The sequence below is a fragment of the Cucumis sativus genome, chromosome 7 (assembly GCF_000004075.3).
Source record: "Cucumis sativus cultivar 9930 chromosome 7, Cucumber_9930_V3, whole genome shotgun sequence".
NCBI lineage: Eukaryota > Viridiplantae > Streptophyta > Magnoliopsida > Cucurbitales > Cucurbitaceae > Cucumis > Cucumis sativus.
In genome coordinates this window covers 17,194,749-17,219,155 of record NC_026661.2, presented here as the reverse complement: position 1 = coordinate 17,219,155, position 24,407 = coordinate 17,194,749, and the positions used below count along the sequence as shown (strand labels likewise).

Here is a 24,407-nt window from a genome sequence, read left to right as displayed (position 1 = left end):
TGGGCATGTGGAGACAATTTCTAACTAAAGAAGGCAACTGATCTTGAATTCTTTATTAGGACAACCCCAACCCAAACCCAGACGTGTCTATTTCAATCACAAAGGGAAGGACTGAGGTGGGGAATGCCATAATTGGTACTACTATCATAGCTCTCTTCCGTATTTCGAATGTCGAGGTGGCCTCTTCACTCCATTTGAAAGCGTTATTTTGCAATAACTTGGTTATAGGTGCAACAATGTCCCTATATTTTCTGACGAACCTTCTATAGTATCCCATCAACCCTAAGAATCTCTGGAGTTACATTACATCCTTGTGTTTTCACCATTGCCTGGATTTCTCTCCATCGGCTTGAAATCCAATGTCCCAAATACTGTATTGTTGAGTGTCCTATAACACATTTCTTCTGGTTGACATAGAGCTCATTATCTCTCAATATGTTGAACACTACCCCCAAATGTCTCTCATGTTCTATGATGTCAAGGTTGTATACTAAAATGTCATAAAAGAACACCGGCACAAATCAACAAAGGAACGAGCAAAAAACTTGATTCATTAATGACTGAAATGTGGTCGAAGCATTAGTCAAACCAAACGACATTACTAAGAATTTGTAGTGCCCCTCGCCAATCCGAAAAGCTATCTTCTATATGTTCTCTTCCCTCATTCTGATTTAGTGATATTCGGATTTGAGATCAAGCTTCAAGAAAACCGCTGCCCCATGTATTTCATCCAATAATTCTTCTATCACCGAAATGAGGAACTTATTTGCTACTGTGGCTTGATTCAATTTGTGATAGTCCACACAGAAACGCCACCCCCATCTTTTTTCTTATCCAACAGTACGAGACTCGAGTATAGGCTGCTTCTACTTGGCCTGCATCATCTCCATCACTAGTTTCTCTGTCTCACCTTTTTTGATATACCCATACCTATACGACCTCAAGTTAATGAATTTTGACCATACATCGTCAGAATTAGGTGATCAATTGCAATATTTCAGACATATTGCAATTTCCTAAGCTATAATCAAGCTTTGAATTGAAGAAAAAGGAGAAAATAAGATTTTGATATTGATTTTTCTTTTTCTTTCATGTGATAAGAGAAACAATTTCTTTCGGTGAGTAAAAATTGAATACAATATTTCGGACATGTTACAAATATATTGACTTACAACAACAACATTTCCTTATCCATTCTTTTGGTTATGATTCTATCACCTACAGAATGATAAAATGACCTGTCTAAACTTTGTTCCTAACTACAATTGAAGCTGATAAGGTGCGACGTGCTTCGTGTATCAAAAAGGTGAAGAGCTCGCCAGAAAGGTAAAAAAAGAAACTGCGAACTGCTTGAAGAGAAACAAAGATTAATGACATCAATCTGATCTTGGTCTTTGTGAACCATTTTTGGGATTGTTGTATAATGGTAAAAGCCAATGAGAACCATATTTTCTTCTCCCACAACACCTCCAATACACAACCAAAACAGCAGCCAAGACACCAATGGGAATTGCCCATCTGTCTCATCAAATAAAACAAGAGAAAACGAAGTTTAATTCATAGAACCTGAATATATCAAACAACAAAAGATAACAAATACAAAATAAATCAAACATTCGAGGTACTTGGATCCTCCCAATCTTGAAATACTTTCAAGCCCTAATTCATTATCTAAAGTATTGTCTATCTTCTTCATCCCCCAACCTCTTAATTTTTAGAATTCATGGACACAGTTGTATAACTTATAAAATAGATCCTTGGTTGTCCTAACCTATGAATTTATAACCAAGCAGTCTAACAAACTCCCTAGCTAATTACTAACATATCATTGTAATATCCCAATTATATACCTATTACCTATCATATTAGATTCAAGACCATATATGACATCCGTAGATGAACTAATGAGATTGCTTTTCCCTATTGACAAAAAGCCGTTCTCTTTGAACCAGCCAAAAAGAGTGTGTTTAGTTGTAAAATTACCACGCTTGAAGGTATATTTCCAGAAATAGTGGACGGAGGAACTGGAAAGCTATCCTTATTCTTAAACTTGGTTGAACTGTTTAGTAAAATCATCCCATTTACATTGACAAATGATCTAAGACTTAAGGTGTGATAAAGTGGAACTACTAAAGTTATAGGAATGAGGTTGAGTAGTATGAAATTCATAATTTAGTGCAAATCAGAAGAAAGAAACGGCACAACATTGAATAACAAGAAAAATTACTTACCTGTCTAAATCAAGGATGGGGCTATAAACTATTGTTTCCCAGGTGGCTACAACAAAATGCCAAACGGGGCTGTAGTAAAGAGTCTCGGCTGACCAAAACATCCTTGTATATATCTCCAGAAAAATGAAGAGCAGCCATGCCCCAATTTCAACTAGAAAGAACTTTAAAACAAACCTTCCCACGATCACCATGCCAAGAGAAAAGGCCACCAACCAATTGTAAAGCCTGTGATTGTATTCCTTGATAAAGAGAGATCGTGACTTTCCTAACATCTGCAAATCATGACTCAATCATGCTCAGAAAATTTAGCTTTTGAAACCATATGTCCAATTTGGTCAGGGACAACCATCTAAGTTTTGAGAAAGTATATGGCAAACATCTATAAACACACGGGCCATGCCCAAACAATTTATTGCTGTAGACATTTGAGTACAAGACAAATTTGTTCTTGTTAAAACAAAATAAGGTTTGAAGTACCTCTTGAGCCAAAACATGGAAGGTCAATAATAAGACTTAAATATATTTGAAATTTATGAATGAATGAGGTAACATAGAATCAGATTTAATTTAAACATAAAGTTATGAACAATCCAATGAGGAATATGTGGATGTGTAAGATGAAAAATGGAGAAGAAGATTAATAAACTGATGACTACATTACCTTTGACATGCGTTGCTCATAGTTTTCTTTTGATGGTCCAACACACTCTTCCTCAAAACTTTGATTGCATTGCAGAAAACCAGCATTGAATTTTGCCATTGACGGAAGCCTTAGAGCTTGAAGGTGGTCCATTTCGTCTTCACACTTCATATAAAGTGCCTCACAGAGCTTTGAGGATTGGTACCGATTTGCCAATATAACGTTACTATGTACCTGTTAAGAATTTCTAAAGGTTTGAGACCTTACACATAACAAAGGGTTTAGGAATCAAGGGGAAAAAAATATGTTGTATAGGCTGTTGTAGTTGTGGCTAACGATAAAATGCATATTAAGAGCCAAACATGAAAAGTTTCTCTTCTAAAAGAGTATTCCAAGGTCAGGAGACTAGTACCTGCTAAGATGGCTGTCCTAATTTAACCTATTTGAATTGTTTACTACAAGTCACATGAAATAGACTAAAATACACCAAGGTGCCATCTACTTTTAACGACTATTATTCGACAATATATGTGCCCTTTTATCTTTTGAACTAGTTTTAATAGAGGGGAAGTTGAAACCTTGTCTATTTCTTGATCAAGTTGTGTGACCGACTTCCTTGCATGGTGACGCCCAAAATGTTGTTCATCAAAAGCTCGCATTGCCTCTGCTCGATGGGTTTCATGGGCATTATCAAGAGATTGCTCTGTAATAGGTAAAGGCACCTTTGCCATTCTGTCGCTGTATATTTTCAAGCATCGCTCAAGAATACCCTTGTTGAAAACCTCAACAAGAGACCCGGTAGATGGAATTTCCCCTTTGTTCAATGCTTCAAGAATCTAAAAGTGGAACAAAAAGTAAATTGAAATTACAAATAAATAATGTACTAATAGAAGTAAAGAAAAAGTGAATTCAGATCATTTCAATGTTCATCAAATTGCTAGTGGAGCCACTGGTGAAAAGACTGGTAATGAGCATATAAATTGAGTCAATAAAATGCACATCATGCATGCACCACCTGTTCCAAGAAAGATACAAATTCCTTTCCATTCAAAGATTTTCCCTGCACAATTTTTGGACGGATAATGCTCGTAACAAGCTCTTTCAACTCTTCTCTCTTTGCAACATATGTTGGCTCCAGCTCACCATCTTTCATATCACAAAGCTTGGTTCTTTGGAGATGAGGCTGTTAAAAGCATAAAGGTCACAATCAATTCGCAAGAAAAAGTTTTGAAAGCCAGTACTCTTAAGTTACAAGATATTGGACAATTATCAATGTATCGGACAATTGTGTCAACCACTTCAATTTTCGAGCATATGTATCAAATAACAAACTGGAAGCATTGAGTGAATTTTAAAAAAATGAAGAAGAAGAAGAAGAAGAAGAAGAAGAAGAAGAAGAAGAAGAAAGAATACAGTACAGAGGTATAAAAAGAAACAAGGCCACAAAATGATATCCTACTTACAAAGGGACTCCAATCGAGTAACAATACCACAGAATGTGTATTTAAACTATTTTATTTAACCATCGTACTTACTAATTACCTCACCTTGAACCCAAAGGCCTAACAAAGACTATTCAAACACATGACCAGAGCATAGCTTGCGACTACCATGCATATCAGATTTATAGAAACAACATTTTTTGGCATAAAAGTACATGTACATGAATGGATCCCATCTTCCTAACACCACCATTAAGCATAACCCCATGTTAATAACGAAATTGAATGCAGAGATAAAAAAAATAAGGCAGGGTCATACTTGTGGTAAACTGAAGGCTGTACTATTATCTCCCATAATAGCCAAAGAATCTCGAATTTGGTTTACCTGATGCAATTACAAAGATCATGCCTTTTTCCCAGAAGAATATATATTTTATTTTTTCTTTTCATAATAAATGAAACAGAAGTCTGAGGGTGAATACCAGATCAATGTTTTTGTCTCCTGCATTTATGATAAAAAGCACCATCCATTAAAAAAAATCCCTACATATATGCCATGATACTTTAGCATGAATCAGTCTTGTCTATTGCAGAAAAACATTAAAACCAACCTTCGTTATTAGGCACATGTCTTAGAGCTTCATTCACCATTTCTTGAACAGTTTTTCCTTCTACAAAACAGCAATAGAAGAATCAAATAAAACTAGAGTAAAAAAATTGAGGCAGGATGAACAAGACACCTCCTTTATCAATTTGTATGTATATGTACGTGTGTGTGTGTGTATTAAAAGAAGAAGAATGCATAGTCATCAGATAACTTGAAAACTACGTGAAAAAATCAAGAAAAGCAGAGAGACATTTCTGAACCTACGTAGAAAATCACGCTGAATAAGCCATAGCAGCTTAGCAGGCTCAAAGGCAACATCTTGTCCCTACAGATTATACAGTAACAAATTACACTACAGGATGTGATGGGGGTAAAACTGAAGTAACTATAACAAGGCTAAAAGTTTATTACCTTCACTCTACATGCCCACGAGCAGCGTGCAGAATAAAACATGTAAGAGTCAAATTTCAACATAAGAAATATAAAAAAGAAAAAAGAAAAAATATTAAATTACAAATTTAGCACCTAAAATTTGATGATTGTGACTTTAGGCCCTTGAACTCAAACGTTTCTATTACGTTTTTGAGTTTTTGATTTTGCTTCTATTAAGCCTCAAATCTTAGTCTTCAACATAAACTTAAATATTGGCATAGCCCGCTAGTTGGACTAACAATTGATGATTTGACACTTCGGCACGAAGTAAACATAGAAATAGGTTAATAGAATAAAATAGGGTGGGCAACCCATAATATTTGATAGGGTGAGAGCTAAGAAGCACAGATACTTCATATTACACACCATTTTGTGTGTCCTATTATTTTCTTTTTTCTTTTCTAAATTCGGACACGCTGGAGATACTTCACGCCCACGGACACGCTGGAAAAGAAAATTAAAGAAATGGGCCAAAATTTTAAAGCCCATTAGCTTTCGTTTAAAAAATAAAAAAAGGATAATTATAATTGGTGGCAATTTTAGGAATAATAATTAAGTATATGGCAACATTTTAAAAAAATTGCAAATATAGCAAAATCTATCTGTGATAGACTTCTATCAATATTTGCAACATGATCTATCAGTGATAGATTTTTATTATTGGTAAAGTTTGACAAATGTTATTATATTTGTAATTTTTTTAAAATATTGCTACATATTTAATTATTTTGAATCTAATTGCTAAATTTGCAACTATTCCAAATCACAAATCACAAATTTTAAACTGAATATGCTCCCCTTTTGTGCACTTCACAAAATTGCACACCAGCCCCCAAACAGCCAACTTCAAATGTTACTGCCGTTTGCCAGTGTCCAATCCTTAAGTTCATAATTTTTGTTCTTTAAATCTATCCATCATGTTAGTCGTTAGCCATTCCCTATTTCAAGTTGAGATTCTTTTATATTCTTTTTTTCCTTTTAAATGTTAGGATAACGTCTACAAACTCCAGTCCCCTGCCGTTTAAAGAGTTGTGTTGTCTTGTTCTCATACAAACTAAAATGGCTAATTAATTTGACAATTGACATTTTATGCTTTTTTAGTGGAGTACATCTAGTATTTTATGTTAAATTAACATATATTCTAAAAAATAATTTAAAAATAGTGTATCCCAACGTATCAGTATCCTAAAATTTTAGAACTTGTCGTAATCGCTGTGTTTTGTCATATCCGTGTCCATGTCTGTGCTTCTTAGGGTGAGAGCCAAAAGGGCAGAATACATTTCGAATAAAATTGTTTCTGATTGCTCTTACTTTATTCATCTGTCCTATTTATTCCTATGCCACATCATGCTCCAGCATCACTTCTTAGTTCAAATCAGGTCAGCATTTTAGTGACCATGTAAACTATCAAGTATGAATCATAATAAAATCGATGTACACAACATTTAAAGATCAGGAATAGAATTTGTAATTTAATTAATAAAATACTTAATTAAATAAATTTAGAAAATGCAAACCTCCCATAAAATTCTTCAGCAAGCTCAACAGCAAACGACAATCGAGAAATATCAGCTTCACGAATCTATAGAAAACAAGCCAAAAATATCAGTAGTGCAAATGGTATGACGTAAAACATTGACTCAGTTGAAAACTGCCAAATAGTATCAAAGGAATCAAAGTCGAAGTTCACAATCATTAACATCAAGCAGATACATGGTATATAACAACCTAAATTTATGCCAACTTGATGGAAAGCCAAGTCAACTTTGGTTGTTCATGATTGGCTATAAATAATAATAAAAAAATAGAAAACTCAAAACTATGAACAATAACGCAGTCTAGAGTATAGTTACTAAGAGAGCAATGAGGTAATTCAAACGCAACATGTTCAATATTACTTCAATGTCTAAACAAATCAGCAATCAGAACAACTTTTGAACGGAAAAAAATAATGGCATCATAGTGGATGTTCTGTCTAATTATAGTTGAAATTTTTCAAGCCCATGAAACTCAACGTCCGAGAATTGGAAACTGAATTGGCAAGCAAAGAATACATGTTCTACAATCAAGATGTTCATTGAGTTGTACCAGGAGACCAAAGTGTAGAAAACTTCTCAAAGCTAAAGGGAAAATATGCATCTACCAAAAGACCTCACACAAAATGCATCATACTTGCACCATACAAGCGAGCACAAAAATGAAAGCTGCAAAAATCAAACTTTTGAGCAGAAAATAGAAGCAATACATCCAAGGATCTGGCTTTGGACTTTTACACGAAAATCTCATGTATGTGATACAGTGCACTGTGTGAAATAAAGCTTGCATATATGAATCCATCAAACTTTTCAAATTAGTTTTGGTTTTCAACCTATCTCTCCCAATTATGGATAGAGACATAAAGTCTAAAGAATTCAACTGCAGACACGAAGGGTCAAAGAGATAGCATCCAAGAACAGTGAAAGAGACATTTGAGAAAGGATTCAAGAGTTAAACACTATCAACTTTATCTTGCAAATAAGGAAAAAAGATTTATGGTTTAAAAATACTTTTGATTCCTGAACCTTTGTGAAAGTAACAATTTAGATCCTAGACTTTAATTGGTAATGACTCAGACCCTATACTTTCAATTTCGTATCAATTTATCCTTGAGTTTTAATAAGTAACAGAGTCCATACTTTGAAATTTTGGCAGTTTAGTCCCTAAAATGAAAATTTTCATCAAAATCAACTACCAATTTTTATAAAACAATGATTTTGTCTCTATAGTTTATAAATAAATGTGATATGAAAAAAGAACGATTTCCAAACAATTATTCAATCTACACGAATAAGAAATTACAATAAATTATAGTATTATTTTTTATGATGGGTTTAAATCGTTACAAAATGTAAAGTGCTGGAAAAAATTGTTACTTGTTAAAGCTCAAGAGCTAAATTACTACATAATAAAAAAATACATGGTCTAAATCTTTACCAGGTTCAAGAACTAAATTGTTACTTTTACAAAAGTTCAAGGACCAAAAGTATTTTCCAACCGAGATCTTTAACATAGACTATCTAGCATCCTTCTCGATTTTCCAAATAAGTAGGCTTAGTTTCAGAGAAGAATCAAGACCAAACTCTTAGGAAGTATAGGTTGTTAGTGAATAATTGCAGGACTGGCTCAAATAGTTTTGTGAAGCTAGTCATTGGAATGAGTATGAATGCTACAACATATATCCTGCGAAGGTGGTTCTAACTGATTGAATTATTCTAATAGATTATATCTTGGCCCTATGGTATTTTCCGAATGGATTTTCCACCTAACTCTTGTGTCTCTAAATTTTACAGCCATGGAAGCCCATTTTGTCATCAAAATAAACATACCCCGCTTAAATAAGCATAAAACTTGAACTATAAGAAAACCTTGGAACTCATAGCCAATGCTCACTTCTTGTATTCTAATTTAAAACTTAAAACTATGAATTCTTTTTAGCTATGAAAATCACAAGGTGTCGAGCAAAAGCAACAGTTGACATGATGAAAATATAAAGCTGTAAATGACTCACAGTCTCAGGTAGGTTGTAGATAAGCACGGAACTCAGAACAGTTGCCAAAGCAAAGATTCTGCATACAAGTCAGAGTGGAAGATTGTTAAAGGGAATAAACAACAAAAACTACCACCTAAAACTGACTCACAAATTCAGATTACCGATCATCATATACATTTGACTTTCCAACACTTTCAAATCCCTCTGTATCAAGGTAAAAAACAGAAGTATTGACTCCATCAATCATCAACTCCAAAGGAGTACCCCACACCCAGATCCCTGAGCAAAAAAAATTGACAAACCGTATAAATAACCAACCAGTAATATATACCACATCCACAGCCACCACATCATTGCAACTGCATTTACCTTTTGTTTTGGTGTCACGCAGGTGTCCTACACCAAACCCTGAAACACAAAATATTTTATTTATTACAATAAATGATACGTGTATACAGGATCGTTAATTTTTTAAACAAGAGAAATGATAGACATTCATAGGAGTTAACGCACCTTCATAGCAAGAAAGAGAGAGAAGTTGGTTAAGCAAGAAAGATTTCCCAGATCGGTATGGCCCAATGACCTGATCATATGAAAGAAAAGATAAGAAAATCAGAATTGAACCTATAAAGTTCATTATGTCGATAAGAAATAAGCAGAAAAGTTACCATAAAGCAACAACAGAGAAAAAAAAAGGTCAAGATACAACTTTGGTTCTTATGTTTTCAAGGTTGACTATTTATAATTGCACTTCAAAAAGTTTCCATTAGAGCCCGAAATTTGGAAGCAATATTTATTAGGCTTTTATTAATTTCTAATAAGTCTCTCAACTTAGAAATTTTTGGATCCTATGATTGACTATGTTAGCAGTTACTTAGCAAGCAGACTATATTTTTGTTTAAGGATAATGTGGTGAACTGATTTTGGGCAGGCTCAGACATTTGGTAGCATAAGCATTAAACTAGCAGAGGTAATCCATAAACCAATTAGACACAAAGTATAAAGTTTAAGGGCCTACTAAAATCTTCTAAAGTATAGGAACTAAATAGTCATATCCGGAGAAGTGTACGGACCTATAAGAATTTTTGTAAATTACATGGACTAAATAGAAAACTAAAAGTTTGGGCAAAACGAATAATTTAACCAAAGAAAAGAGAAAATGAAAAACATAATAGCTATCTTGACTCTTAAACATGCATTATAGTTTGCAGCAGTCATGAAATGCAACTTAAGGTTAGATTCTTCTTCATTCTCCCTCTTCCAAATCATGGCTCCTGCATTATTTAAACTGTATCTAAAGAGAAGCCAATTTTTTAAATGCAAGTTTAGCAGTCAATATTTATTTCAGGAAGGACCATCTTACAATAAATTGAGTATAACTGGTTATGGTCCATGAAGCCATGGTTTTTAAACTACAAAACATGCATACAAAACCAGAAAAATATGTATAAAGATGCATCACGAATGACTCATTCTTCAGAAAAGATTGGAAAACTTCCCCATTAAAAAATAAAAAGTTTAAAAGATACAAGGGAAACTTATGTTTCAAGAATCAATTCAAAATATCCATTCATTTAAGATGTGAAAATTCCACAAGTACTAAAAGTAACAGAAGAGCATCTCAGTCTAACCGCAACAGCTGCAATTGGATTTGTTATTTTTTCAATAGCCTCTAAACCTTCTCTAGATAGACGAAGTTTTGTATGGCCAGGATCAGGTTCTACAATGGGAAATCTGCAAGAGATTAAAACGAGCTTTAGTCCTTTTCTTACCAAGAAGTAAACAACTCTAAAGACGGATGCAAAAGGTTTGAAGACGAAGATTTGTATGGACAACCAATCAACGAACTATTGTTTTCTATGGGGATATATCCATGACCCATGTAAAGAACGTTAGGAATTTATGTATGGAACAAACTATTGTAAGCTAAGTATAGAGCTTAGCTTAATATGAGAAGGGCATTTGTCTCATGAGTTGGGCCTTGCTGAAAGTCTAAAATTTTCTCACTTAAATAAATTAGCAGTTCATCACTAAATTACTAATTCATTGAAGATGATATAACATGATTAAATTATTGTTTTTAAACAATTATTTGGCAGATTCAACTTTTCCAATTTATTTTTAACACTTAAGGTCATAATATGAGAATTTAGAATGAAGCATTGTTTACTAAAAGAAAATGTTGCAAGATAAATGTCATCAAACTAACTCTAAACTCTACAGTGAAATTAATACCTCCTCAAAACTTAGGAAAATGGTCACGATTCATGAACCTACATCCTCGAAAGTAAGCTAGGAAAATGGTCATGATTCATGAACCAACAAGTAGATCGCACGAAATTAAACAACTAAAACACTCAAAATCAAACAAAAAAATTCTCATACCCAAGCATGAAAATCCTTGAACCTGACAACAAAGTTAAGTAGGCATACAAGGACCTGCTAAGCCTTAAAATAACATTATATCATCAGAATGGTCTCTCTTCCCATCCTAATGCTTCCTAACGACTTCCCATCTGCTTCAAAGTAAAACATCTCCCCACGATAACAAATGTTGTTTCAATCCTCTAGTTCCCTTACACCACCCAATCGTTGCTTGATAACAAATTTTGTAGATCATAGGCATCCCTTGGTATTTTCCGGTACCTTAACAGCATATAAATGGAATAGAAAAGTCCCTATTCGTATCTCTAAGTTGCTTTTGCCCCTACTTTAGTCTCCCTTTTCTATGCATTTACTTCGTAAATGATAGGACTTAATGTTATTGCAGAATTTTCTTCCTTGAATTCATCTTCGAGATACAGCATCTTTTAATCATGAATCATCTAGTTATTATCATTATTATTTTTTTTTTTTTTTCTATTTTCGCTCCTACACCTTCTAAACGAAACTTAAACAGAGAAATGTTCCCAAAGGCCACAATAAGATACACTTTTATGGAACTAACCAACTGTGCGCATTACGTAACAAGAAGTAAAAAAAATAATAATACATGAAAATAAACAAAACAAACAAAAACTTCTCCCCAACTCAAGTATTAAGAACAACAGATCACAATCCAAACTAAAGAACCTTCAAATCAACAACAAACAAGATTCAAAACAAAAAAACCAGACCCAGAAGAATTGAAACGACTTACGCTTGCTGGAAATTTTCAATTGCGAGAATCCTCCATGGAATGGCGCAGACAATAAAAAAAACAAAAACCCTTGATGAAATTCTCATTTCTAAACAACCCCTCGTCAGTAATCTTCCAAATGCAAAGCAGAAGAAGGCGGGGAAGAATGAATTACGCACCATTAATCAGAAAGAAAAAAAATCCATTTTGGGTATGAAGGAGGAAATGGAGATCTAGAAAAAAAACCATGAAAATGGGATACGAAAGGAATAATGCAGCTACATGAAGATGGGTTTTGAATCTAGGAAGAAGAACATTGAGGTAAACGAGCTTTGATTGATCTTCCCAACACGGTAGCTTTAATTTGTGAATTTAATACTCATAAGAGGAGATGAGATCAATGAGGAGATTGAAGTCTGAATTTGTCATTCACTGTCATCATCAAAATGGATTAATTTTTCTTTTGAGAATGATTAATGAGAGATTGCATTAATACAATGCTTTACATTTCAAAGAGCAACAAGTCAATGATATCTTTTTATTTGTGAATCTAATTCAATCAATTTTGAATTTTCGTCTGCTCAAATTTTTTTAAATTAAAAATAGTAAATTAATTTAGCACTAAATTTATCAATTTGTATTATTTCGAGTTAAATAAGTGTTAAAGCAATTTATTGAAATTAAAATTTTATTAGAAAAAATATTTCAACAAAAATATAACATATGTACCTAAATTTTCTTATATTTTGTTTCTATATTTGATTTTAAATAGTTGGAAGATTTCTATTCTTCAACATTTGATGAATTAAATAAAGTGTTTTCCAAGTTAGTTTTCAAAACCTTGAATACTTTTCAAAGAAGTATTTTTATTAAAAATGGTTTTCTAAATAATTTGATTGCACAATTCATACATTCTCAAAAGTGTTGCTAACAATTATAAATATGCTATTATCTTACACTATATATTTTAAGAATTTTCAGGTAAATACTCTAAAATTATTATTTATTAATATGAATATTTCCAAGTGATTTACAAAAGAGTTTTCAAAAGCATTCCTCTTTTATTTATTAAGATTTCTAATAAGAATTATTTTTAATTATCTAAAATCATTCTATCAAATAAAGTAAGGGGTATTTTTAAAAATAGAACAAAGCAATAAAATATTTACAACAACTTCGAAAATGGAAAAAGTCATACATCCACAATAAAAAATTCAAAATCTGATTAATTGGCATCTAATAGATTTGTCCCTTCTTTCGTTACGATAAGTCAATTTTTTTTCAAAATTTTTAGTACACGATCATTTATATTTGAAAAAAAAATACACAGAAAAAGACATGGAAAGAAAAAGAAAAATTGCATAAGAAAGATTATGAAAAAAAAGTACAAATGAAAATATTTTTAAAAAAAGTTTGAGAAAAACAGAAATGATAAAGAAATGCAAATGTGAATTTAAAAAAATGATAAATTTTGTGAACTTTTTCAATTTGTGATACGAACGGTAAATATTTTGTTCATTCGTTATATTTATGAAAATTAACTTTAGAGTAACTAGAGTTTAGATTATTGTTTTCTTTATTTTTTATATATATAGAAAAACCATTTTTCTATTTGATTAATTAGATATGTCAATAATGTGAGAACGAGAGAAATGGTAGAGGTAGAAATCTATTTGATTAATGAGTAAATAAAAGGAGAATTTTTAAAACTAATAACTGAAAGTGATAGAATTCAAAATTTTGCCATAACTTGTAAATATTTTAATTTACTTTATTATTTTTAAAAATGTCTCTAAATAAAACATCGATTTGCATGACCAATAAATATCATTTAATTCATTTGTATGGGATTGACTTTTTCTTTTATAGTTTAACCCGAAGCAAATATACTATATGAATACAATCGAACACAACAATTCATTAATTTTTTAAAAATGAAGATAACTGATATGTTTATGAATATGTTATTTTCTCATTACATATTCGTTTGTTTGTTTAGTACAAAGATACTAAGTATAATATGCAAAAGCATAAAATATCAAATTAATGACACACTCGTACTTAATATAATTCTTAAACGAAGAAGAAGGTTGAGTTTATGAAATAACTTAATGATTGATCTTGAATGAATACATAAGAATGACGATGATATATGAGTTTATGGTATACTTCTATTATTTTTTTATATATATTTATTGTCGCTTGTAATTATAATATTTTTATGAAATTAAATGAGCTATGGATTTTAGGGTTAAAATACATTCCAAATGTATGAAAAAAAATTGATTGACATATCACCTTCCCGTATTTAAATCTTTTTTAAAAAGGGAAGAAGTTAGATACTTTTCTGATCACACATATTTGCCACATATCTTGACGTATCATCAGCTATCAGTTATATCTGATTACTGATTTTGTGCATGTTTTGAAGTATCTATGCTTCATAGACCATTAGAGACAATATAATAATTGAGATAGCAACAATTTAAAACATTTTCGACAAAGATATGACAAAATTTAATATTTTATTATTATTAAAGTCTATTTATAACATTAATAGAAACTGATAAAAGTCTATTAGTATCTATCGAGATTGATAGAATATAAAATTTTATTATGTTTGAGTTGTTTTTTCCCTACCGGACAGAGTTAGAAGTAAATTATATCGAAATGTTTGAATTTAATGATATGAAAAATTAGGTAAATTTATTAATTAATTTAGAAGAAATATGTATCTATTTAATCTAAAATTTAAAAGTAATGGGTAAGTTCTCCACTTATAGATTTGGTGTCTCTAAGACTACAATAGTATTAAAATAGAAAAGAGGTACAAGTGAGGAAACTTGGGTGTCAAATTTGACATTTCACTAATTATACTATAAGGTGTTCCAATTCTTCTATTTTGCCTTAAATGTTGAATAAAATGTGTTTATGAATTGGGTTATTAAACTAAACTAATTTCAAATCACATCGAAAATGTAAAAATAATTAATCCAGAATAAGTTGCCATTTTTCTTTTAGTTTTAGTTTTGGAGTGACCTTAGTTAGGAACATTTGATACGTGCAATTGTGATCATAGGATATTAAATTTTCTAATTCTATGATCCATGCTAAGTTCATTTTAGTAAAGAATTTACAAGTTTAAAATTAATGTTTGGTTTCAACACATGAAAAAAAATGTATGTATACCAACATTATTGCAAAAAATTAATTTTAAATATAAAAGATTTTGCTTGATATTTCAAAATTAACTAAAAAAATCCATGAATGGAATGTGTTTATGAATTATGTTGTTAATGTAAATTGAAAATATAAATTTATTTTAAATAAAAAAATCAATTTTAAGAAAGGAACCGTAAATTTTTTAATTTAGGGGCATGATCCTCGAACAAATTTGCAACCTCAACTTTAACTTTCTAAAATGAGGAACAAGGCGGAGGCAAGAATGAGGAGTGCTTCCTGTCTCAACCCCATTACCAACTCTAATAGTGATGGGATTTAGCAAGTATCTTCTTATAAACCAACTTATTTTATAAAGTATGTTTTTTAAATTTTATTTCGGATTGTTTTGAAACATGTGAATTTGTTTTTCAAAATAACTTAATTTTTAAGTTAATCACTTAAAAAAAAGTATTCCAAACACCATCTTAATATTTCTTACCTCACATAACATTACGAGGACACTTCATTCTCTTGTTTCTCGTTTTCTTCTTCAAACACATACAACCAGGCTTATGTCCACCACTAGTATTGTCTATAGAATTTAATTAATATTAATGTGTGACTCAACGTTTGAAATTAGATTTGGTCATCCTAAAAAAATCCCTCTTGTTTAAGTCTATCTCAAGGTATTAGAAAAATTGAGAGAATTTTTTTGTTTAGGAACAATCATGAACTTGTCATATCAATAGTAACCACTATATGTGATTTTGTTTGTAGTTAAGTTTTTATTTCAATAGGATAATTTAGGCAACTTAGTCTTAATCCTGAATGTATTATGAACTTTTGTTCGCGATGAATTACCTTTGATTTGTACAGGTGACAGTTGTTAGATTGTCAACTCAATAAGTTTATGATTTTTGGGACAAGACTGAGTAAGAAGTTGGAAACATAATCATACAAAATGGAATTCATTCATTCTTTTACTTTAGGGTAAGTAAATGAATGTTTGCTTAAATGGTGTCTCTCAAACTTGAATAAGAGTCCTTACTCTTTTTATGGCACAAGAGATATTTCTATTTATTGGTTGGACAATAAACAAATTGTTCATTAGAGAAGCAACGTATCGAACCACTTAGAAGCTAAACGATAATTTGATTCAACTGGTGTTACAACCATTTGTACTCGAGGACTAACTTGCTTTTATTGGTCTATATTTATGAATACATAAATATATCTACATGGAGAAAATTTCAATTGTGGGTTTTTATTGGAGTGTACACATAATTAACGAATATTGATTAATGTAATTAATAAGTTTAACGAATTAATCTCATATTGTTGTCCCTTAATTTTATAGGTTCATTAGGTCTTCTTCCTATCTTGTAAATGGTAACAAAGTTATTATATTTTGGTTTAAATTTGAATGATTCAAATTCACTTATGAAAATAATCTAATGTATGATGATAAATTATAATATAAAGTTTACATTTTAATTAATCTTTATAATATGAATTTAATTTTGAAATTGATTCAAAATTAATTTACTAGATAGTAATATATTTGAATAAATTTAAATATTAATTTAATGCGAATAGATTCATATTTAGGTTAAAATTTAATGCGTATGTGATAGACACTAAAACTATCCGTTATGAGAGAAATACATATATGAATATGATTTAAATATGAATTTAAAAAAATTGTCCAAAATAGAATATTTGACCAAATATTTACATTTCATAGAAAAATAAAATGTAATAAATTTTGTCTTTAAGTGGTTTTGTTATATAATACGTAAATAGTTTATCAAATTTTTCTATTTTTTAAAATCCCCTTAAATTAAATATAAGATAATTAATTAATTAATTAACCATTTAGTTAAATTAAATTAAAAGTTTAAGTTATGTGGGAGAGTTTAATTTACATATGGTTTAAATTATTTTAGAAATAATTAGTTTTGTATTGTTGCTAATGAGTATTTCTTAGATCTCAATTAAACTAAGACTGGTTTTGTGTTATCTTTTGCTGCACAAGGGCTTTTATCTCTTCAGCATGGTGTTAGACTATCGACACACTTCGATGCTTGAGTTAATCAGAGTTGAGAAATATGCAAATAGTAGATTTATGATGAATGATTGTAATTTGCTAGTATAAAACTTAGTATTATGTCGCAGACACGTAGACGAATAATGATCCATCTTTACTTCATCAAACCATTGAGCCATTATATTTCAAGTAGTTACAATACCATTATGAATGTGGCAAGCGATGCCTAATCTACTCGATCATCCACCTAACTTACCCTAACGTAGAGGTCCAATAACTTTGCCATATACTACCACATGAATCCTCCCTGTCATCAAAAGAGAGGTTACGGGTTGTTTTGAAAGAAGATGAAATAAAGTAAAATAATAGAATGTAATTGCCCTAAAGATTATAATAAAAAGATATGCAACTAAGAATATAACGTGGTTGGATAAGAGTTCTCACCAAAATACCTCTTTCGAAGATTAAAAAAATTTCAAAATAGCAATACAATAAAAGTAAGGGGGTCGTATCCACAAGGAACTTTCGATCGGTCAAGAAAAAGACTAAAAATCTCAATTAAAACAATTAATAATTTCAAGAATTATACAATTATGGAGAATAGCATGGGTTGTAACATTAAAAAAAAAAAAAAAGTAAAGTAATCAAAGAACAAAAGCAATGGAAATTATAACATGCTTCACGAATCAACAAAAAAAAAAAAAAAAAAAAAAGTAGAATTAAGTTTCCCTTCAACATAAAAGTAGGAGAATTAGATATTTAATTTCTAATTCCAATCATTGAATAGAAAAAAGTATGACGCCACTAACCTTTATCAATCGATTTTTTCTTAATTAATTCGTGTGGTCAAATTTATGAATTGCTTCAAAGTTGTTGGACTTTTAACCAAGACTTAAAATAGTGTAATTGTCACTACCTATTTCAAGATTCATGATACAATAATTTTAATATCAACTATGGTAAGTATTTTGATACAAAAGAAAAAATTATGCAATGATTGATAACTTTAATTTGTGTTGGGAGTTAATTTGATCAAGATTAATAACAAAAATTTAATATGCAATTCTTACATCCCAAAGTGAAGCAATTGGAAAGATAAAAATTCAAAAATGGTGAATCTATGTGAAAATGAAGGCAAGAAGAGAAAGCAAACGAGGGTATTTAAAGAGGAAAGGAAATAAAATTTCGGCAGGGGCAGGGTTCGAAGCTGAGACACGGAGGACATTGATGGAATCGGGTGCATGAAAATGAACATACGGAGTGACGAATGTGGTACCGTAAAGTTTGAGTTGTTTACAAAAACGATACTCGATTTTCATTTTGCCCATTTTTATTTGTTTGGGCTCCGTTTTAGATGTTTTTTGTATGGTATAATATTGTATGGTGCATACATATAGTAAATTTTATGGTGTATTCTAGTCCCAACACAATAAGATCAGAGAACCTTCATGGTACCAGTAGTCACCGTTAAAACCTACATGATACTGTGAAACTTCTTTTGGGTACTTTGAGCTACCACAAGTACTCTCTCATGGGTTCTCTAAGCTACCACTTGACTACTCATAGATTCTCTAACCCATCACTAGACACCCTTATGGGTCATATGAGCTACCTCTAAACTTTTCATAAGTCATTAAGCTATAATTAGACCTACACTAGATTCTTTGTGCTACTATTTAACTCTCTCACCTCTAGGCTTTCTCATGAAGCTTTACCAATCGACTGAGATTGGTTTTATAAAAACACGAGTAGCTATTGGTCGGATGTGTGCTCCAATGACCTTGGCCTGTCATCTTAAACCATTATCTCTATCTACAAACCTTTTATTTCTCCATGCTCTCAATCTCATCTTATCTTGTGGTAAAAAAGATATCTTTGTAATGTAACATCTTTAATGAAATGTGTTTGTAATATAATAGTATCTAAAGTTTAACGGTCATGTATTGACTTAATGGTAAAAATGAGACGTAATCTCAATAACTAATTAATAGATCATGAGTTTACAACTCTACCTTTTCCTTCACTATTTTTATTCATCTCATTTCCAATCTGTTTTTTATTTCTCACACATTGTAATGCCTTTTAGATTTTCAACAATCTACACTAATATTTAAGCCTTCAAACAAGTCATTTGTGTAATGGAGGGATTGAGATGGTGAAGTATCTCATATTTCCACCATTGTGAGCTTGAAAAATATACAAGTTTGTTGGTTTACAAAGGAGGCGAGGCAACTCGACTCGACGAAGTTCCCATGGCAACTCTACTCGACGAAGTTCCCATGAAGACGACGGTGTTTGACCCAAAAAAAAGAGAAACGTAATTAAGAATCTGAAAGGACTAGAAATGTAAATATAGGAAAAGGTAGACCCTTTTAGACAAAGTAGCAACATTTTTAAGGAGGATAAAGCTTCCTTCTTTTTCGTCTCTGTCTCTTCGTTTCTACATTGCTCTCTGTTCAACCAAAACTCAAACAGAAAACTTACAAACACAAACATATCAAGATCGAACAAACCCAAATTCGTAAAAAAGAAACAAAATTTGTATCATCGATCTCTCTTTTCCATTTCTCTTGCATGTAGATGCTATTTCAAACCCCTCTTTTGCTTCTCTTCTTAATCCATCCATTCAAGTTTCGCACCTTATTTCCATGGCTAACAACCATTCCGATACTCAAGCCGATGATTTCCTCGAACAGATTCTTGGGATCCCTTTTGGTTCCTCCGACCAAGGATTAGCTGGAACTGACGGCGGATTGGCCGGAGCAGCAGCAGCAGCTGCTGCTGCGGCGGCGGCGGTGGCGGCTCAGGGTCAGGCTCCGATGATGCTTCAGCTTAGCTCCGGGGATGGCGGTGGTCATATCACTACGATTGGGAGTGGAAGTGTCGGTGGAACTGGGTTTCATGGCGGACCCCCTTTTCCTCTGGGGTTGAGTTTGGACCAAGGGAAGAGTGGGTTTCTTAAGGCTGAGGAAGCTTCTGGAAGTGGAAAACGGTATTGTGGTGAGGTTGTTGATGTTCGAGCTTCGTCTGTTAAAAATGTAAGATCGTGATTCTTATTTTGTTGCTCAAAACTTTTTTTTTTCTTTCTGTGGATTCTTGGAGTTTCGGTGTTGTAATTTCACTTCTCTTTTGTTTATGGGGAAAGTAGAATGAGAGAAGGGACAGGGAAGCTTGTGCAACTAACTGACTTGAGATTCTTATGGAGCTTCATATCAAGAGATTAAGCATTGTTTGTATGTATGGAGATTACTGTGGAAGCAGGAGTGATTATTTTTATGTTGTTTTATTTCTCTTCACGTTTTGTTGTTGCTTCATATAGATACCTAGCTATGTGGCTTTCTTGACTTACTGAACTGGAATTATGCTTTTTCTTGTGTGTACATATGATCTTTTTCTCCAAATAACATGGACTGAACGTGTGTTATTTTAATATTTTTGTCGTTTGAGTTTATTTTGTGCTCTATGATGACTTATGGCTGTGATGTTTCTGGTTTTTGTTGTCTTGCTTAAGAGAAATGGGAAATTATTGTCATTCTTCTGCTCTTGAGGGCCTGAGGTAGAGGTCTTTTGTATTCCTTTTCAAATATCCTTTTTGGTGGATGGGGAGTGGTTGAATTGCATTAACTCTATTTTAATCACTTTGCAGGTTTTTCAAGGCCAACAAATGCATGCTGCTATGGGTGCAGCCCCGCATCCACCAGCAATGCGCCCTAGGGTACGGGCAAGACGAGGACAGGCCACTGACCCACATAGTATTGCAGAGCGGGTAATATAGACACCAGTTTGGAGAAATCAAAAACAGTTACCAATTACTAGATTATAATTGTATCAAAATTATTGCAGCACTTGGTCATATTTTGGAGTTGGAGTTGTTTATTTGGTTTTCTTGGTTTTGGGAAGTAATTTTCATTTTGTTGCAGTTACGAAGAGAAAGGATTGCAGAGAGAATTAGGGCCTTGCAGGAACTTGTACCGAGTGTTAATAAGGTGATAGTCTAATATTTTAAGTCATTGGGATTATCAATGTTATTGTTCCATTCACTTTCAAGCAATTGCACTAGTTCTCAATTTCAATTTATAACTTCTGTAACTTAGTCCTTAAAAACGATAGAACATAGATCTTTTTTGTGTTCTGGTTGTTTTTCAAACTCTTGGTTCCATAATTTAGAAAACGTGGGAAAACATATGATGATAAGGTATTTAAACGTTCTTAACATATGGTGATTTCCTCTGCATGGTTAAGAATTTAATTGTCAATAGCTCAAATTACCTTTACATTGTTGGTTGGTCCAAAGATGTACCTCATCTCATTCAGCCTCTGTATGCCTTGCCCATGTGAGAGCACTTGTCAAATCATATTGAAGCACACACACATATAGACATATACATATATTTATAAACTAATAATGCATGTGTTTGACCTTGAAAAATAAATGGTTTGTATTTTGAATGTATGCTTGGATCACCTTTTTTGGGGGGGTAGGGGGGACATCTTGATGTTAATGTCTACTCTCCCACTTTAAAAGTGGATTTTCATGGATGCTCGAGTAGCCTATTGACCTGATTTTAATTTCATTACTGTTTTCTAGAGATAATGGCATTCTAGGATTTTTTTTTTTTTGGATGATTAACCTTAGTTTGGTACTGATTCATATTTTAATTTGTGTAGACGGATAGAGCTGCAATGCTTGATGAAATAGTAGACTACGTAAAGTTCCTTCGCCTTCAAGTAAAGGTGAAGTAAATCCCTTCCGACTTTTTACCTGATGGTTTATCCATGTAATTTCCATTAAGAAAAACTGTTTCAAGATTGCGGAAAAGCAATTGACGACTGATATTCATGATAGTTTTGTCAATTACCTGATAAGTTATAACTTGTTTATCATATATGAAGATTGTGTGTACACTCAATCCCTTTGTTTGATCGGCTGTAGTCTTTACTCTTTAGAGCCAGTTGCTTCTCCATTCCTTATTTAAGCGAATTTCACTCGTTATATGGATCATTTTTATGGAGTTTAGTCAACTAACAAATTTAAAAAGCACTACTGCGTGTGCTCATAGTTCAATTTCAGCCCCCCCTTTCCCCTCATTTTTGGGATGTAACAGTCACTTCTCATTTTCTACTTTTTTAGGTATTTATCCATTGTTGCATATATATCTTCTTTGCAGGTTCTGAGCATGAGTAGATTGGGTGGAGCTGGTGCTGTGGCACCACTTGTAACGGATATTCCACTATCATCAGTTGAGGTAATGAGATGAAAAACGAAATCTTTGACTTTAAAAGCCTGTTTGATACTGTTGTACTTTTGATTTTTCGGTGGCTGAAATAAACAAATTTGTAATCAAAATGGGTCGTGTGTTGATGATTTGTTCTTTTTCTTGCATCCTAGGAAGAAGGAAGTGAAGGTGGTAGGAACCAACCGGCATGGGACAAGTGGTCGAACGATGGTACAGAGAGACAAGTTGCTAAACTTATGGAAGAAAACGTGGGAGCCGCTATGCAATTCCTACAATCAAAGGCACTCTGCATAATGCCGATCTCATTGGCTTCAGCGATTTATCACACACAACCTCCTGATAGCTCGAGTGTTGTGAAGCCAGAGAGTAATCCTCCTCCATAGAATAACCTCGCAGCATCAGCCGAGGGAGGGATGTGCATTCCCACAATCCTAGAAGGAAAAAAAAAGAAAAAAAAAAAGAAACTTATGGATGGATCGGTGTTGGGTCCTATGGTCCTACGGCCTGCGTCCCGTCGTCGCAACACTCAGAGTGTGTTCCCCCTCCTTCACTTATGATGGGTATGGGTATTGCAATCAAAGTCAGATGGCATAGTTATATTGCTTTTTAAGATTACTTTTAGCTTTTGTCAAAACAGGGGGATGGATGTCAATGCCCTAAAAGATGCAAGCAAGCCTTTGAGGCCTTGACAAGCTCAACTAAAGCAACAAGAATTTGTCAAAGCTTTACTTGATATGCCCCTCTTTTTTCTTGTTTATGCATCAATGGGTGGAGGGAGTGGTGGGAAATGACCAAAGCACCTTCTTTTCTTTTCTTTTTTTTTTTTTTTGGTAGTGGATTGTGGGGACCTTGTAAAAATATGAATAAAATTTCTTCCTTTTTTGTGTATTTTTTTGGATGATGTACCTTTACAAGGAAAGGAAAGGAAATGCTGAAAGTTTGAAATGGAGAGTAGTGTCTTTGAAGAATTGATAGAAAAAAAGGTTGAATTATAGATTTGAATATCTTTGAAGTTTACAAATTCTACTAAATTTATTAATTTATGTGAAGCCAAATATCCATTTATACTGTGGTTTCAATTAAACCAATTAATTTATTGACCTTTCATTAAAATTATGTTCGAAAAATATGCCTTGAATTTATTCATTCACGGATGATTTTCTAGAGAAATTTTGAGTAAAAGTTCAAAATAATCATCTCCCAGTGGTGGATTATTAGTTGAAAGGTTTAAATTGATCGAACTCGTGTGATTTAATTATCACCAAATGGTTTACTGGATTTATAATTAAACTTTGAAACAAAGAAAGCATTATGAATTTGGCAAAGTTATGAGGACTTTTGTATTCTCATGGATCATTATTGGGCAAATAAATCATTGAAGAGAGAGAGAGAGAGAGAGAGAGAGAGAGAGAGAGAGAAAGTGTTTGACCCAAAAAGCTTTCATCTTTGATTCCAAAGACAGTCTTTTTCTTTTTCTTTGAGCATTTCTTTTGTTGGGTTTTACAATAAGGAATAAGAAAAGCAGTTTTAAGCACTGTGAAGAAACAAAGTATTGGTTGATACAAATTGTTTGGTTCTAATGGTTTTGGTATTTGGAGAATTCTCTTTTTTTGGTTCTGATTTTTTATGTACTTTTCTCAAAATTTTCATTTTTCTTTTAAAAATAAGTATATTAGGACCAAATCAAAGTAAACGTGAAAAAAATTCTTGAGTAAACAAATGACATCCTATCTGGATCTCCACTAGGTAACGAGACACTATATAAAAAGATTTTACAAAGAAACTAGACCTCTGTTGTTGCAAGTGCGTGAACAACATGACTGTAAGTCCTTTTATAAAATCAAAACCTTGGAACAATCACCTAAAAGACGAAGAAGAGAATGTCTGCACCAACATTTGACGTCTCTAATAAATTCAAAAAAAAAATTGTTAAGAATTTTAATAATCTCCAAAGAATCTAAT

General features: G+C 32.4%; 2 protein-coding genes across 4 annotated transcripts; one reads left to right on the top strand and one right to left on the bottom strand.

Annotated features, from left to right (window-relative positions):
• Positions 1–1,071: 1,071 nt before the first annotated feature.
• Positions 1,072–12,469, bottom strand: LOC101219664 (guanylate-binding protein 5). Of its 3 annotated transcripts, XM_004146912.3 has the most exons (17): positions 12,021–12,469; positions 10,513–10,615; positions 9,395–9,464; positions 9,251–9,289; positions 9,043–9,160; positions 8,900–8,957; positions 6,870–6,934; positions 5,332–5,338; positions 5,185–5,245; positions 4,925–4,984; positions 4,796–4,815; positions 4,633–4,698; positions 3,887–4,054; positions 3,450–3,707; positions 2,893–3,105; positions 2,232–2,503; positions 1,072–1,518 (listed from the first exon to the last, which is right to left on the bottom strand). In XM_004146912.3, the coding sequence occupies exons 1-17, from the start codon at positions 12,179–12,181 to the stop codon at positions 1,377–1,379; spliced, it is 1,881 nt and encodes a 626-aa protein (XP_004146960.1). In that variant the 5' UTR covers positions 12,182–12,469; the 3' UTR covers positions 1,072–1,376. The 3 variants fall into 3 exon arrangements, with proteins under 3 accessions (XP_004146960.1, XP_031745154.1, XP_031745155.1); XM_031889294.1 differs by lacking the exon at positions 10,513–10,615 and having other exon boundaries at positions 12,021–12,156; XM_031889295.1 differs by lacking the exon at positions 10,513–10,615 and having other exon boundaries at positions 9,057–9,160; positions 12,021–12,156.
• A 7,149-nt stretch (positions 12,470–19,618) lies between these two features.
• On the top strand, positions 19,619–23,447 carry LOC101218718 (transcription factor UNE12). The gene is made up of 6 exons (XM_004146908.3): positions 19,619–20,246; positions 20,855–20,974; positions 21,129–21,194; positions 21,877–21,942; positions 22,377–22,454; positions 22,598–23,447. The coding sequence occupies exons 1-6, from the start codon at positions 19,857–19,859 to the stop codon at positions 22,826–22,828; spliced, it is 951 nt and encodes a 316-aa protein (XP_004146956.1). The 5' UTR covers positions 19,619–19,856; the 3' UTR covers positions 22,829–23,447.
• Positions 23,448–24,407: the final 960 nt, after the last annotated feature.